This window comes from Mastomys coucha, unplaced genomic scaffold (assembly GCF_008632895.1).
Source record: "Mastomys coucha isolate ucsf_1 unplaced genomic scaffold, UCSF_Mcou_1 pScaffold18, whole genome shotgun sequence".
Lineage (NCBI taxonomy): Eukaryota > Metazoa > Chordata > Mammalia > Rodentia > Muridae > Mastomys > Mastomys coucha.
Genome location: NW_022196900.1, coordinates 10,477,368 through 10,492,739, shown reverse-complemented (window position 1 = coordinate 10,492,739; position 15,372 = coordinate 10,477,368). Strand labels below are relative to the sequence as shown.

The window sequence follows — 15,372 nt, the reverse complement described above, 5'->3', positions numbered from 1 at the left end:
AAAAAAAAAAAAAAAAAAAAAAAAGAATTTAAATCTTGCATGCAAATCTACCATAAAACCTAAAGCAATACCAAAATACCTCAGCTTCCTAGCACACATTTTAGGTTATTTTTTTTATTATTATTATTTCCAATTCTTGGTAATCAAAATACATACATCTTTCTTTACATGTTCCTGATTATGTGGGAATAATAAAGTAATGTTAATATAGTATTACAAACAGATTTCACAGACGAGACAGCACAAAATAAATCAGTAATTATCTTTTGGGGCCCATTATGGGGATCAGGGGAAGGCACTCCCAAAGATTCCTTGGTAACACCTTTATTGGTTGTTAACACTAACAAATACCTTTACAACTTAACGATTCGCACCTTTTATCAACCTGGGAAGTACTGGAGCCCTAAACTTTCACCAACTAATTTTCCACACAAATTTCTTAAACAGTTATAAACACTGTTTGGCAACTTTGAAAATATCTGGACTTTCACAAATTACATTTGTTTAATCACTGAGGTTTGACACATATAGTCAAATTTCAAGGAAGTGAAGAGCAACTACAGGAGATGGTTACAAGACTTTCGAATTATTCCTAGCTTCCCAGGATCAGTTGCTGTCAGTTCCAGTACCCTAATTTCACTGTGCCCATCAGAACGTTCTCATATGCTTTGCCCAGTCGACTCTACTGAAAGGTGAGAGGCTTACATAAATCAACAAATCTCTGTGGCTATGGAAGCAGCTAGGAATCGCAAGTCAGTTTCCCACAGGCACTGTCCACTCTTCATAGGATCGTTAGGAACTATTCTTCACGAAGCCAATGAGTGTTTGCTTTGTCGCTATATTTGACCCACGTTGGGCCATACTAAAACTGCACTTCGGTAGCAAGTCTCAAATTTAAGCATTAAAATAGCTCTAATTTTACTGCATCCACATAATATGCAACTTTTGATGTTGAATTAGAGAACTCTGACAAGTAAAGGCTTCCCCACAAGCATCACATTCATAAATTTCTTGGGTTTTCACCTCCGCATGGATCTTCTGATGGTTGACAAGGCTGCGCTGTTGACTAAAACTTTTGTCACATTTTTCACACTTATAAGGTTTCTCTCCTGTGTGTATTCTCTGGTGCTGAATAAGACCTGAGTTCCTACTGAAGGCTTTCCCACATTCCTCACATTTATGGGGTTTATTACCAGTGTGAACACCCTGATGTCGGATGAGATTACAAAGTTGACTAAAACTTTTGCCACACTGTCTGCACAAGTAAGGTCTCTCACCAGTGTGGATTCTCTGATGCTCAATAAGAAATGAACTCCGACTAAAGCTTTTCCCGCACACAGTACACAGGTAGGGCTTTTCACCAGTGTGGATCCTCTGATGCTGTACAAGATGAGCACTAACACTAAATGTTTTCCCGCAGTCATCGCATTTGTAAGATTTTTCCTTAGGGTAGACTTCCTGCTGTATAACCAGACTGCAGTTTGGATCAAAACTTTCCTTAGTTTCACTGAATGGAGAAGTTTTTTCCCTGATGTGTATTCTCTGATGCTGAATGAGACCTGAGCTTCTACTGAAGGCTTTTCCACATTCCTCACACTTGTGGGGTTTGTCTCCAGTGTGAATTCTCTGATGACGAGTAAGGTTGCAAAGTTGGCTGAAACTTTTCCCGCACTCTTGGCACTGATAAGGGCGTTCACCAGTATGGATCCTCTGATGTTCAATAAGGAATGAGCTCCGACTGAAACTCTTTCCACAGTCAATACAAAGAAAAGGCTTCTCACCAGTGTGTATTTTTTGGTGTTGTATAAGGTACGTACTTAATCTAAATGCCTTCCCACACTCACCACACTTATGAGGTCTTTCTCCGGTATGAATTCTCTGGTGTTCAACAAGTAATGAGTTTCGACTAAAACTTTTCTTGCATTTGGTACAGTGATAGGGTTTCTCCCCAGTGTGTGTTCTCTGATGCTCAATAAGGTGGGATTTCCAACTGAAGGCTTTTCCACAGTCACTGCACTTATGGGGTTTCTCACCAGTGTGGATTCTTTGATGTTTTACAAGGCTCCTTCTCTGGCTGAAGCTCTGTTTACACTGATTACACTGGTAAGGCCTTTCTCCAGTGTGGATTCTCTGGTGTCTAATAAGGGTAGAACTCACACTAAAGGTTTTCCCACAGTAATTACACTCATAGGGTCGTTCCCCAGTGTGAATTCTCTGATGTTCAATAACAAATGAACTTCGACTGAAGCTTTTCCCACACTCATTGCATTGAAAAGGTTTCTCACCAGTGTGGACCCTTTGATGCTGAATGAAATGGGCCTTGCGGACAAAACGTTTTCCACATTCTTCACATTTATGACATTTCTCTTCTGAGTTTGGCCTCTTGCAAACATTAGTGTGTCCTCTGAATATTTTCTGTTCCTCCGTCAAAGATTCACGTGGTATTTCCCATAAAAAGATCCCCCTTTGTTTATCTAATCTACCAACAAGTTCAAAGGTTTCGCTACCCATAGGATCCTGATCAATTTCACTTTTGATTCTTGTAACTATTACACCCTGTGGTTCGATGTCTTTCTCAAGGTCTTCTTTCACAGTTGGCTCTTCATCTTTATTTCTGTTTAAAACGTCTGAAATATTTGTAAATAAAAAAAGTAAGTATTGGCCAAGCACTTTAATGAAAAGGAGAAATTATTAGAAAAACACGGTCATCAAGGTAAATCAACCTTTTATAGCTAATGTGTATTTTCTTTTACTACTTAAGTTTTAAAACTAGCTCATAATATATATTTTATCAAATAATTTTTAAGAGGCAATATATATTGCCCAGACTGGCCTGAATTCTTGGGCTCATAAGATTCAGTTTCAGCACCTTTAAGATAGCTAAGACTATAGGTGTGTGTCACTGTGCTTGGTTCAGTATTATTTAACATTAGTTATCTGATTTATTTATTGTTTTTCTTTTTTACAGCACTGAAGCTATCAAAGAAAAGATATCATGGAAAGAAATAACAAGTTAAGAAAATTTAGGATGAGAAAGCATTGGAAAGTTATTGGAATATACCTAGACCAACAGCTGAGAGGCAAGGACAAAAAGGAGGCTTCTAGGAAGGATGGAAAACAGAGAACAGAGGATTCTACAGTTAATTTATTCACCAGAGCTTACGACCACCTAATGCATGAAAGATACTAAACTATCACCCAGGACTCAAAGAGGAGACATAAAACACTACCAAATAATATGGCATTAAGTAAAACTGGAGAGCAAATATCAAGAAAAATGATAACATATTAAGTAGATAGCAGCACTTCCAATAAAGGATTGAGCTATCTATCCACAAGAATAAATATAACTATGTTCATAGTTAATGAAAAAATAGTCATCTGTGGTAGCTTATGATATCATATGAAATAAACCATACCATATTTTTTTCAGCCATCTAACAAAAACCTTGCATAAGTAAAGGGGAAAAGAATATAATGCTATATGATAAAACCGTACCAGGCTGATTTTCTATTTCCAGTTGTTTGATAACTCAAGTTCATATTTGACCCTAAATAAGTTCCTTTTCCATAATTGTCTTTCCCCACAATTTTGTTGTCTTCTAGTTTTTTAATGACATTACTAAAGCCACCTTCCCCCAAGTAAAAAAAAAAAATTTACATATATATACATGTATATATATATATATGTATATATATATACACATACATATATGACTTCATTCCCTTAAGCAACTACTAGAACCTTGATTTGTTTCTTTTGTTTGTTTGTTTGTTTGTTTGAGACAGGCTTTCTCTGTGTAGCCCTGGCTGTCCTGGAACTCACTCTGTAGACCAGGCTGGCCTTGAACTCAGAAATCCACCTGCCTCTGCCTCCCAAGTGCTGGGATTAAAGGCGTGCGCCACCATGCCCTGGCCCTTAGGCTAGTATCTCCTCTCAGATTCACCTCACTGATTTGCTTCCTTAAACACAACAAAAAAAGAATGTGAAGTCCCTCAAGTTTCTGCCTCTACTCATAAAAACTATCTGTAACAGGGGATGTATATGTCATTCATGTCTAAAAGTGTTTCACTACCCCTCCTGACTCCACTCTCCTCTGAGCATGTGTTCAGTTCTTTCCTCTTCTTTCAAACTGCACTTTCCATTGACATCTTACTACCATGGCATAACCAACTTTATTTTGAGCCCGGAATCTTTTTGTCTTGACAGAAGCTACCCGAAACAAAATCTTACACTGCAGCTTTTCATTGTTTTCCTTATTGCTCACCTTCTTTCTATTCAACTTATTCTGTAAGCTACAACAACACATATTTTGTTTCTAGAACAGAGAGAGAACTTTTCACCAAATTACTAAAGACTTTCCAACAACACAGTGAATTTAGTAGTCTTTATTTTATTCGGCATCATCCAACATTGTTGATCATCCCGTTTCTTAACCCTGCTTCTCTTTTTGATGGTACCCACCCCTCTAAATTTCAATCTCTCCTTCTTTGGCTTTTTCTACTGAATTTACCTCATTACTTCATCTACCTTTGACAACTGTTTTGTGTAGCTGTTACTCAGGCTTATATCCCTATAACATTTTTCTACAAAATACTCTCCACTTAAATGTATCATCATCACCATCATCATCATCATCTCTTAATGTCTCTCCATTTCTAATCGACACCACTATTTATTATTCTCAAATCCTAGATTTCTACTTTTCTTTCATACTGTTAATCTGAAGAAACTATGGATTTCTTTCTAATATCTATTTATTATCTTCATTTTCACAATCAGATACCCATTTATCTTAAGGTTGCCATCACACTACATTAGCCTTATGGGTCCAGATATTTAGAAATAAAATTCTATTCACGTCATTACCTGAGGATTCACCAACCATATCAATTTAAGATGAAAGGATAGTTCCTTTTGATAACGATATTATCAAACTCTTCATGATATGGCTTCTATGCCTCAATCAATCTAGGGGTGGCAGCTAATGATCTGAGTATAGGTAAGGTCCTCGGAGCAAAGGGTATAGATAGTAAGGAATGCAAGCAAACAGAAAGAAGCTAAGAAGAGTTTTAAACAGATGTGTAGTGGGACATGCCTGGAGTCTCAGTAGTTTGGGTGACTTGAGCAAGATTGTGAATTTGAAACCAGACTGGACTATGAAGCAAAAACCTGTCTCAAAACAAAGTCATAAACATTCATAAAGAGGTAGAATAAGGTCCAAGATGTGTCTGAGGAGATTGAGGAGGCAAGACAAAAATCACAGACACGAGAAGGTAGAATTGTATAAAATAGTAGTAAATCACAGAAAACAGCAAGAAGGAGACATTAGTCCAGTTAAGTTTCTTTTTTCCCACCATGTTGGGAAGACCATGATTTAAATCTATTATTAGAACAAGGGTTACTTCACTAAAGGTGGAGGTGAACTTCATTGGTAGAAAAGATATTTGGCATCAACAAGGTCCTAGGCTCGCTTGATCCCCAGCAACACTTTCCCAATTTTTATAAGTAGCAAAGGAGAAAGAACAGAGACTACAGCTCAGTTTCTGGTGAAATGATGAAAGCTGCTTTAAGGGTATGGATTAGAGGCATCAGAATTAAGAGTTCACGTTAGTGACCTGGATTTGGTCTGTGAAATAGAAGAGAAGGAGTGGGCTAATCTTTAGTATTCTTGCTTCTCTAAGTGTGTCAGATGACCCTGGAAAGAAGGCTGAAGGTCAATGCTCCTACATTCTGAAGTAAAGGACTGTCCGGGTGTTCAGCAGTTCATTAGCTACGTTTTGGAAGCTGTGCTGGGCTTCCTATATATTTTCAGTTATTATTAGTTGTTCTTGGATTTCTGATGGAAAAGTGAAAGAGAGATGGAAATGGAAGCCGCAGTTAGGTTCCACCAGGGCAAGAAGCAAGCCTGTTTGGCTCTTCTTTTAGTTGTCAACAGTGGTCAGAGACCAGGACACTGTGTTTTCAGACTTGCTTGTCAGAACAAAATTAAGGCCAGGATGGAAAGCAGGGTTCCTGAAGTCTACATGATCAAGACCCACTGAAGCTCCCTCAATGACTGGGTTAAGCAGTGGGGGGTGGGGCTGGGAGTGGGGGGAAGGTGACAGATGATGATAAACAGGAGCAGTGGGTGGAACAGGACTGCAGATACCACACAAGGACATGCTTTTGGAAGGTGGAAAACAAATGCTTTGGAGCACCGGAGAGCTGGGAGAACACTTAACTTCTGCCTCCAGGTCCTGAGACAAAGCAAGAGGAAGGAGGACCTGGAAGAATGAGCAGCCCCCACTTGAAAGTCTGCCAGGAAAGTGGTGTGCTCGGCAATGTGCCAGCTTTCAGTGTAGGCTGGAGTGGTAAGGAACACTGCGTGATGAGCAGCGGCCCAGGCTCCAGAAGGCAGAGTGAAAGAGGGTGGGGGAAAAGCCGTGGGAAGACGAACCAGGAAGGAAAGAACAGAGCCAACTGAGCCGTATGGGAATGAGATGAGGAAGCTGCCAAAGCTGGCCTCTGCTGACAAAAGAAGCTAGGGATACCACCAGAGTGGCAGAAAGATCTGAATCAGACTGTTGGGACAAAACAGTCCTGGTGTCAGTAATACTGCTTGAAGCATTCTGGGTCTGAGTGTCAGTATCTTATGAGATATCTTAGTTAGAGAAACAGCACATTCTTACCTAGCGAGACCAGCTTTCCGTAACTGTCCATCATGACATCCTTACACAAGCTTCGTCGAGCTGGATCCAAATAACCCCACTCCTCCTGGGTAAGAAACATAGCCATAGCCTCAAATGTCAGCAACAACTGGAATACTTTTATTTCTGTAATCAGTTCCAGTTGTCTCAAGGACAGTTCTCCCACTGAACGTGGTAGAAGTTACCACTTACCATTGCTCCCATTCACTAGAAGGAACACAGTAAGTATAAGAGTTCCAAAAGGTGCCCAGTCCATGGCACCTCAGACTGGCAAGGAACTGAGCTGGATCTGTGCCTTCCGAACTAAAGGTCTTTTCTGCTTTAGTTATCACGCACTAATATCACTACTGTTTTAATTTTAGTTAACAGCCTCAAAACCTCCCGAACCTTCCCTGGCTTCACTGTTCGCCCCAGTGTTCTACCCACACCAGCTTGTGACCCAATTCGACTCAGTTCCATTAGGTTTTCTAAACACTCACCTTGAGTTCAGACATTGTGCTAGCGGCAGAAGACAAACGAGACCAAAAAAAAAAAAAAGTAGTACTGCCTCACCTGAGAAACTCATAAATGTGAACTTGGAGCAGTCTTAATTTTCCCCAGCCGATTTATCAAGTTGCTCTTGAAAAAAAAGAAAGAAAGAAAGAAAGAAAGAAAGAAAGAAAGAAAGAAAGAAAGAAAGAAAAAGAAGAAAAGGGGGGGCCTTTGGGTAGTTTGTAAGTGAACTAACTAAAAGCACCTCGCAGCGAGGGGTATGTCCCGAAGCATGGGTACACAGGCATTGGCTAGGGTCCTTTCTGAGAGTTGTAGAGATGGCCAGGAGCTGGGGACAGGGGAAGAGGTGATGGCGCGGCCTTGCTATCTCCGGAGTAGCGAAATAACGGGGAGATCTCTTGAAAGGGCAACTCACCTTTGGCTCCAGCGGTGGACTTGGGGACGCCATCGCCTCGTTCAGGAATAGCAGCCACACAGCATTGGGGCTCTGATGAGGCCTAGATAGATGGCTGCTGGAAATAAGGCCCGGCGAGAAGGGGCTCACTGGGTGGGTCTGGCGAGGTCCTGACTCTGTCTCGGAGCGGTCAAGTTCCCCTGGGCATATCAGACGTTCTGTCTGTCTGTCCTCTAGACCCCCAAGCCCCGTCCTCTGCCCGGCTGCCTAGCCTTTAGGGCCTCCCTGTAAAATCTCCTCCTGGTTGCCAATTCCTCCGCCTCAAAGTCAAGCTGCACTACTACCGACCACCCCCGGACCAGAAGGCGTTACCCGGAGCCTTCGCGGAACCTCTCTAACTACAACTCCCAACATGCCCAGGGAGCGAGCCACAGCCTTCTTCCGTAAATGGCAAGAGAACTACATTTCCCGGAATGCAGAGGTCTAGGCAACGTCTGGGACCGCTGAAGTAAGCTTTCATATGATTGGCTGAGTTGAGCACGTCGGCGCTCTGGGGTATTGTCGAAAATGGCGGCGCTGGCTGTCTGTCGGCTTGCAAGAAGAGGCTGGCTGTGGAAGCTTCCCTTGGCTTCACGTAGAGAGTTTTGGTCTCGATCCAGGTAAATTTGAGTGTTTCTCAATGGGCTGAGTTCCACGTAAATAATCAGAAGTGGAGGGGACGAGTTCAGAGGGTTAAGATGGGATACTAGTCCTGAGCCTGCAGGAGTTAGCGTGGCGTAGAGATCCGAGCTAAAAGGTTACGTTTCCGCGATTGGCAGGACCACTCCTAACGGCCACAGGGTGCCTTTTCCCTCGCGTCTTGTTTCCTTAGCAAGAGCATTAACCACGTGTCAAAGGCACCCAGTGTGGTGTCTGCAAGCAAACAACTCATGAATTGGTCAACCCAAAACATGAACGTAGGTGCTCAATAAGTCTAACTTCTTCGCGAGGGTTGGCTATTTTTAAGCAAAACCGGGATTAAAGGCATCGGCTCAACCGTATGTGTCTTATTGGGCTCGTGTGTGTGTGTGTGTGTGTGTGTGAGTGTGTGAGAGAGAGAGAGAGAGAGAGAGAGAGAGAGAGACAGAGAGAGAGACAGAGAGAGAGAGAGAGGCAGAGAGAGACACAGAGAGATTGATTTCATTGATGCATACAACAAATAGTTTCTAAATGCCTTCCGTTTCTCTTAAGTGTGTCCAAAGCTCCAGCAATACTCCCTTTCCACGCTTTAGTATTGTGATACGAGAGGGAACGGAGGCCCACTGAAGGGAAGCATGCACATGGTCGATCTTGAATCCCCATGTCTTAACTGCTTCCTACAGTTTTCCTCACTGCATCATGTGGGATGTATGTATATGACCTGTAATATTTAGGGCATGAAAACTTAACCGTTGGAACCTCAGAGAACAATGAATGTAGTAAGTTAGAAGTTTGAATCATCACCTCGTGTGTATTTATTCTAACCTCTCTCTGGTTAGTGTCAGATGTCCCAAGGTCACTTCTCTTATTCACTCAACTAATATTTTAGTGTCTACTATGGGATAAATATTAAAGATATAGTGGTTAATTAGACCAAATATTTGTCCTCATAGGAGGGGGCAGTTGATGATAAACTAGTGTTCATTTTACCTGCTCTTTAAGGTGTAAATGGATGTATTGATGTATATACACATAGAAAAGAGATTTATGCAGTCAGGCTAATTCCATCTTTACATCCTTTTTTCATTTTGTTTGTTTGTTTTGTTTATTGTCAATCATCATAGCTCTGTGTTAGAATTTTAATTCTTGAAGCATAATTTCCACATTTTTCTTGCTCAAGATTATTGAGGATATTCGTAATTTGAGATTGGTCTTTATGTCTTTGGAAAATGCCATTCGATTTTTTGAGTTAAATACGTAGATTATTTAAGTAATAATAGTGCAGACATGGAACAGTATTGATTCATCAATTATTGAAGATGAACTATCTTCATTTATGTGTGTTTTCTGTTCATCGATGTTGTACAGTTTTCAGAGTATAGATCTTTAACCTGCTTGGGTATTTTCCTGCTATTATGAACAAATTAGATTTCTTGATCATTTTTTGGAGGTGAGGGATGATTTATTATTTCTCTAGAGAAACCACTGATTTTATTGAGGATTTATTTTATTTATGTATATATATGTGTATGTTTAAATATATGTGTGCTGCTACTCCCAGGGGACAGAAGAGGGCGTCCAATCCCCTGGAGCTGGCATTACAAGAGATTGTGAGCTAGCAGCCTGATGTTGCTGCTGAGAACTGCACTCTGGAAGAGCAGCAAGTTCTCTTAACTTCTGAGCTCAAAATTTTCCAACCCTCAACTTCTGACTTTTATTTTAATGTTAATTTTGTATCCTGCAACTTTACTGGGCTAGTTTATTAGATCTAGCAATTTCCTGTGTGTGTGTGTGTGTGTGTGTGTGTGTGTGTGTGTGTGTGTTGCACAGTCTTTGAGGTTTTCTTCTCAGAGGCTCATATCATATGCTGAGACAAATTCTTTCTAATTTGGTTGCCTTTTATTTTTTCTTTCTCAAAGCTCTTGAGCACGAGTTCTAGTATGATGTATTGATTTGCAGAGGTTGAAGCAGAAATCATGAGTTCAAGGCCAGTGTACTTTACATAGCAAGAACTACTCTTTTCTTCCTCCCACTAAAAAAAGTTGTGAAAGTGAGCATCCTTGCTTGTACCTGATCGTGGAAAGAAAACTGTTTTCCCCATTTGTTATAATCTTAGCTGTGGGCTTTTCTAAATTAAACTTATTTGGTTGTGGTAGATTCTCCACCTATTTTGTTTGGAGCTTTGATTGTGGATGAGTGTTAAGCTTTATATTAGACACTTTCTGCTTCTATTGACATGATAACGTGAGTTTTACTTTCATTCTGTTAATGTGGCATATCACTATTGATTTGTGTATGTTGAACAAGCTTTGCAGTACAGGAAAGTGTTCTACTCAGTCATAATATAGTCATTTTTTTTTTGTTTTTTTGGTTTTTTTTTTGAGACAGGGTTTCTCTGTGTTGCCCTGGCTGTCCTGGAACTCACTCTGTAGACCAGGCTGACCTCAAACTCAGAAATCCACCTGCCTCTGCCTCCCAGGTGCTGGGATTAAAGGTGTGTGCCACCACCACCCGGCTATCATCATCTTTTTGATGTGCTACTGTATTTGGTTTTATTTTCATTTTCTTGAGTATTTATTGCATCTGAGTTTATTAGAAGTATTGGCTCATAGCTTCCTTGGGGTATCTATGATTTTAGTCCTGGTTTCATAAGATGATTTTCGAAGTGCTTCATCCCACTTTTGGGAGAATTTAATAAGGGCTGATATCAGTTCTTTTTTTTGAATAATTACCACATGGAGCTATTTGGTCCCTACCTATATTTCTTGGGATGCTTTTTGATGTTTTGTTTTTCTCTAGTCTCTTTTATTGCTGTTGACTGGCTTAGGCTTTGTATTCTTTCTTGGTTTAGGGTTTTATGTACCTAGGATCTTAATCGCTTCTTTTAGGTTCTGCAGCTTGTACAGCTCTCTTGTGACTTTTTATTTATGAAACATCTCTTGTATCGCCTTATATTTCTGATTTTAATTACATGAGGTTTTAAGGTTTTCTGTATTAACTCTTAGTTTTGTTGGTTTCTTTTTATGATATTTGTATCTGCTCTGCTCTTTATTATTGCTTTTGTTTTGTTAACTTTGGGATTTACATTTTTCTTTTATTAGTTTCATGTGGATCAGTATTAAGTTGCTTAAAATCTTTAGCAATGTAGTCATTTATTACTTATAAATCACCTTAGTGCAGGCTTTCTTTTTTTAAAAAAAAAAAAAAAAGATTTATTTATTATTATACATAAGTACACTGTAGCTGTCTTCAGAAACACCAGAAGAGGGTGTCAGATCTCATTATGAATGGTTGTGAGCCATCATGTGGTTGCTGGGATTTGAACTCAGGACCTTTGGAACAGCTGTCAGTACTCTTAACCTCTGAGCCATCTCACCAGCCTTTCTTTTTATGTTTTTTATTGTCTTTGTTAGGGTTTCTATTGTGATAAAAATACCATGACCAAAAGCAACTTGAGGAGGAAGGAGTGTTAGAAATAAATGTCACAGCTCTGAATAAATCATACTATGCAGCAGGTCTCACGTGGGAGGGGGTCTGAGGCAGCCTCTGGGAGAGTATGGAAGGGAAGAGAGAAGGGGGCAGGGCAGATAGAAGCACCAGGAGCTAGTAGCTACTACTCTGTCTCCTAGAGATGACATGTCTCTTCTCTGGGTCTGAGAGCTGGCTGTAAAGATACCTGATTGCTGTGAAGTCACTTCTAGCAGTCCACGCATGTGCCTGATGCTAACAAGGGATCTATTTTATCTTATAGCTTGGGGTCAGTCCATCATCTGGGGAAGTCAGGCCAGGATCACAAAACAGGAACCTGGAAGCAGGAACTATGTAGAGACCATGGAGCAGTGCTGCTTTCTGGCTTGCTCCTGAATAACTTGCTCTACCTGCTTTCTTTTAGCAACCAGGAGCACCAGACTAAGTGTGGCACCACCCAAGGTGATCGGGGCACCCCCACATTAATTATTAATCAAGAAAGTATGTCAGGCACAGAGTTGCCCATAGGCCAGTCTTGGGGCTTTCTTAAGTGAGATTCTGTTTTCCCAAATGACTCTAGCTGTGCCAAGTTGACATAAAAGTAACCAGCACTGTTATGTTATACATTTCCACCCAACTCAAGATATTGGGTGTGTGTGTGTATGATTGTGTATGTGTTATGTGTGTGAGATTGAGTGTTTTCTTCAGTCATGCCCCACTGTATAGTTTGAGGCATGGTCTTTCATTGAACCTGGAGCCCTATGACTTGACTAGACTGACTAGCCAGCCCTGAGGCCTCCTTTCTCTGTCTCCCCAGTTTTCTGGTTACAAACATGTATACGTTCTGGTAGTTTTCCCTCCTAGATGCTGAGTATTGAACCCAGTCCTGATGGTTGGTTGGTTTGATTTCTATTGCTGAGACACCATGACCACAGTACCTCTTATAAAGGAAAACATTTAATTGGGACTGGCTTATGTTTCAGAGGTTAGTCCATTGTCATCATGGCAGAAAGCATGGTAGCATGTAGGCAGACATGGTGCTGGGGAGGTAGCTGAGAGTTCTCCATCTCTACAGGGAGGAGGAAAACTAAGAAACACTTGGACCTGGCTTGAGCATTTGAAACCTTAAAGTTCTCTCCCAATGACATAATTCCTCCAACAAGGCCAACCTCTTAATAGTGCCACTCCCTGGTGAACAATCCTACAAATCTATAGGAGCCATTCCTATTCAAACCACCATACTTGGTAGGCATTTTACCCATAAAGCCAAGTCTCCAGGCCTTTATGATAACAAGATAGTCTGGAAGCTCGTTTTTTACTTCCTCATTGAACAGGAGTATATTGCTTAGTATTAATATACGTGTTATTTTTTTTCTCTTGTGTTACTGGTGACTAGTTTTTTCCTTTGGTCAGTAAGGCTTTTGTATGATTTTGAACTTCTAAATTCATGAGGCTTCTTTCATGATAGAATGTAACCTATCCTAAAAATGTTCACTATATGCTTGAGAAATAAAGGTGAAAATATTTCTTTCATGTAAAGGAAGATGTTAAATTGAAAGCTTTGTGTGTGTCCACTTGGTGTACAAGTTGTAAAATTAAGCATTTATTGGTGTTTTAAGCACTATTTGTTGAAGGTGTGTTAATGAGTTCTGTTTTGTTGGTAATTTTTCTTTTCAGGTTTGTCTATATTTACTTTGTATAACTCGGTGCTCTGGTATTGGTTACATGTTTATTTATATCCAATTAAATTGATCATTTTATTATTATCTAATGACCTTTAAAGGTTTATTTGGTTTGATGTAAGTGTAGCTCTTCCTACTTCGGTTTGTTTTCCTTTCCCATAGACTACTTTTTTTCTATCAGTTTTAGTCAATGTAGCCCTTGATTCTGATAAAAAATTTCTTGTAGACAGCATATAGTTAGAGTTTGGTTTTTATTTTGACATTTTGGTTATGAGCCTCACCTTTTACAAGTGAGCCATCTTTCTAGCCCTCATTTTTTAAATTTTAGCCACTCCATCTTTTAGAGTGTTGAGTCTTTTACCCGAATTTCATTTTATTCTGAAAGTGATGAAATGTAAGGGAGGGACTGGAGGACTCTGGAAGGAGAGTGAGCCAAAACGCAATAAACAACTCATTGGAGAATTGTTGTTGAAATAGTTATTGTTTTTTTTTTTCAAAAATGGAAGCTCTTTCAGTCTATTCTTTACCTTAGAATACTGTAGTAGAGTCTTAGTTCCCTTTCCACTGACATAACAAAATGACTGAAAATGGGTGATTTATAAATAGCACGGTACTGTTATCTGCACTATAGCTGTAGAGGGCCTTCTTGCTGCCTCATAACACAGTGGAGGGTGGCATGTGGTGAGACAGAGCAAGCATGTCTCTTTTATACCACTAATGCTTTTATGGAGTTCCCAACCTCCTTATCTCATGATCTCTAATCATCTCTAAAAAGACCTAATTACAAATACAGAGTATCCAGGACAAAAAAATTTGAGGAATTTATTCAGGCCACCACAAGTACTGAGATGTTAATCAAAATTTATGAAGGACGAAGGATTAGTTGGTGGAACAAAGTCTTAAGTAAACAAGAAAAGTTGTATTCCAAAGCATATTTTTGGCTTTGTGAGATTTCCGGAGGGACCCCCACACACTTCCAAGACACCGACTTGATGCAGTCTGCAAGAGGCTTTTTATTCCAGCTAGCTGGGGCGAGACTCATATCTCTGGCAGGGGTAGAGGAGTCTGGCCCTGAGCAGGGTCTTAGGCAGCTTTTTATTTCTGTGCAGTTGCTGGGGCAAAAGGGAAGACGGGGAAGGGGAAGGGGATTGGTGCTGGCTCGTGCTAGAGTCCAGGGCGGGCTAGCCACCTGGCAATTGTTTTGGGCCTGGTTGTTTCTGGGTTCTCAGGCCAAGTCATCTTGGTTCCCTTGTTTCTGGGTTCTTGGGAACTGGCCTCCCATTGTTTTTAGGTTCTGGGAGCTGGTCTCCCACAAAGTTCAACTAATGGCTAAGTTTCCACAGTACAGTTTGAAAATTTTAACCTCTCAGCTTCATTTCTGGTGCCCTGTTTTCAGTAGGGATGGTCAGTTTCAGTCAGATGCAAGTCTGTGAGAAACACATTACTTAGGTAGTTCACAAACCAAGGCATTTAAATGGTATGCCAGCCACATTCTCTTCTAACCAGTTGTTAAGTTTGCTTTTAAAGAACCTCAAATTAACAAAAGATCTTACAATCTGGTGTGGTCATTCTCAAGAAACAGTGTTGGCAGTGTCCTTGGTTATTGTGACCCAGGACACAAGTGCTACAAGAGGTGTCATCAAGTAAATTGAAGTCAGCATGCTTATATACATATAATATAAATATACAGTGAATAGATTGGCCTCTCATATACAGCAAGAAATTGTTCAGTCAAGCTCTCATCTTGTAAGTGAGGTAGAATATATCAAAATTAAAACTTAAATAGGATGGGATACAATGAGCAGTGTAGACTGCTGCAAAGATCAAAGGAACTTAATATTGAATAGAGAAGTCAGGTTAAAGTTCTTTTTTTTATATATATATATTTCTTTTTATTTATTTTTTTTCTGATATTTTCTTTATTTACATGTAAATTTCTCCATTCCCAGTTTCCCCTCCAAAAAACAA

The 15,372-nt window shown here is 40.1% G+C and overlaps 2 protein-coding genes across 3 annotated transcripts in view; one reads left to right on the top strand and one right to left on the bottom strand.

Annotated features, from left to right (window-relative positions):
* Window positions 1-95: 95 nt before the first annotated feature.
* Znf189 (zinc finger protein 189) lies at window positions 96-8,120 on the bottom strand. Of its 2 annotated transcripts, XM_031377382.1 has the most exons (3): window positions 7,598-8,118; window positions 6,673-6,757; window positions 96-2,627 (listed from the first exon to the last, which is right to left on the bottom strand). In XM_031377382.1, exons 1-3 carry the CDS (start codon window positions 7,628-7,630, stop codon window positions 919-921), a joined length of 1,827 nt encoding a protein of 608 aa, XP_031233242.1. In that variant the 5' UTR covers window positions 7,631-8,118; the 3' UTR covers window positions 96-918. The 2 variants fall into 2 exon arrangements, with proteins under 2 accessions (XP_031233242.1, XP_031233243.1); XM_031377383.1 differs by lacking the exon at window positions 6,673-6,757 and having other exon boundaries at window positions 99-2,627; window positions 7,598-8,120.
* Window positions 8,099-15,372, top strand: part of Mrpl50 (mitochondrial ribosomal protein L50) — a 12,760-nt gene continuing 5,486 nt past the window's right edge. Inside the window, exon 1 of the mRNA XM_031377384.1 lies at window positions 8,099-8,235. Coding sequence (XP_031233244.1) covers window positions 8,144-8,235 — 92 coding nt within the window. The 5' untranslated portion in view covers window positions 8,099-8,143. The remainder of the gene's footprint in view (window positions 8,236-15,372) is intronic.

What these genes read in the sequence shown, in the direction of transcription:
- Znf189 (XM_031377382.1), bottom strand. Translation starts at nt 7,630, where the DNA reads ATGGCGTCCCCAAGTCCACCGCTGGAGCCAAAG. An exon ending in GTCCACCGCTGGAGCCAAAG is followed by an intron (nt 6,758 to 7,597) that starts GTGAGTTGCCCT and finishes TTTCTTACCCAG; the next exon opens with GAGGAGTGGGGTTATTTGGA. An exon ending in CGGAAAGCTGGTCTCGCTAG is followed by an intron (nt 2,628 to 6,672) that starts GTAAGAATGTGC and finishes CAAATATTTCAG; the next exon opens with ACGTTTTAAACAGAAATAAA.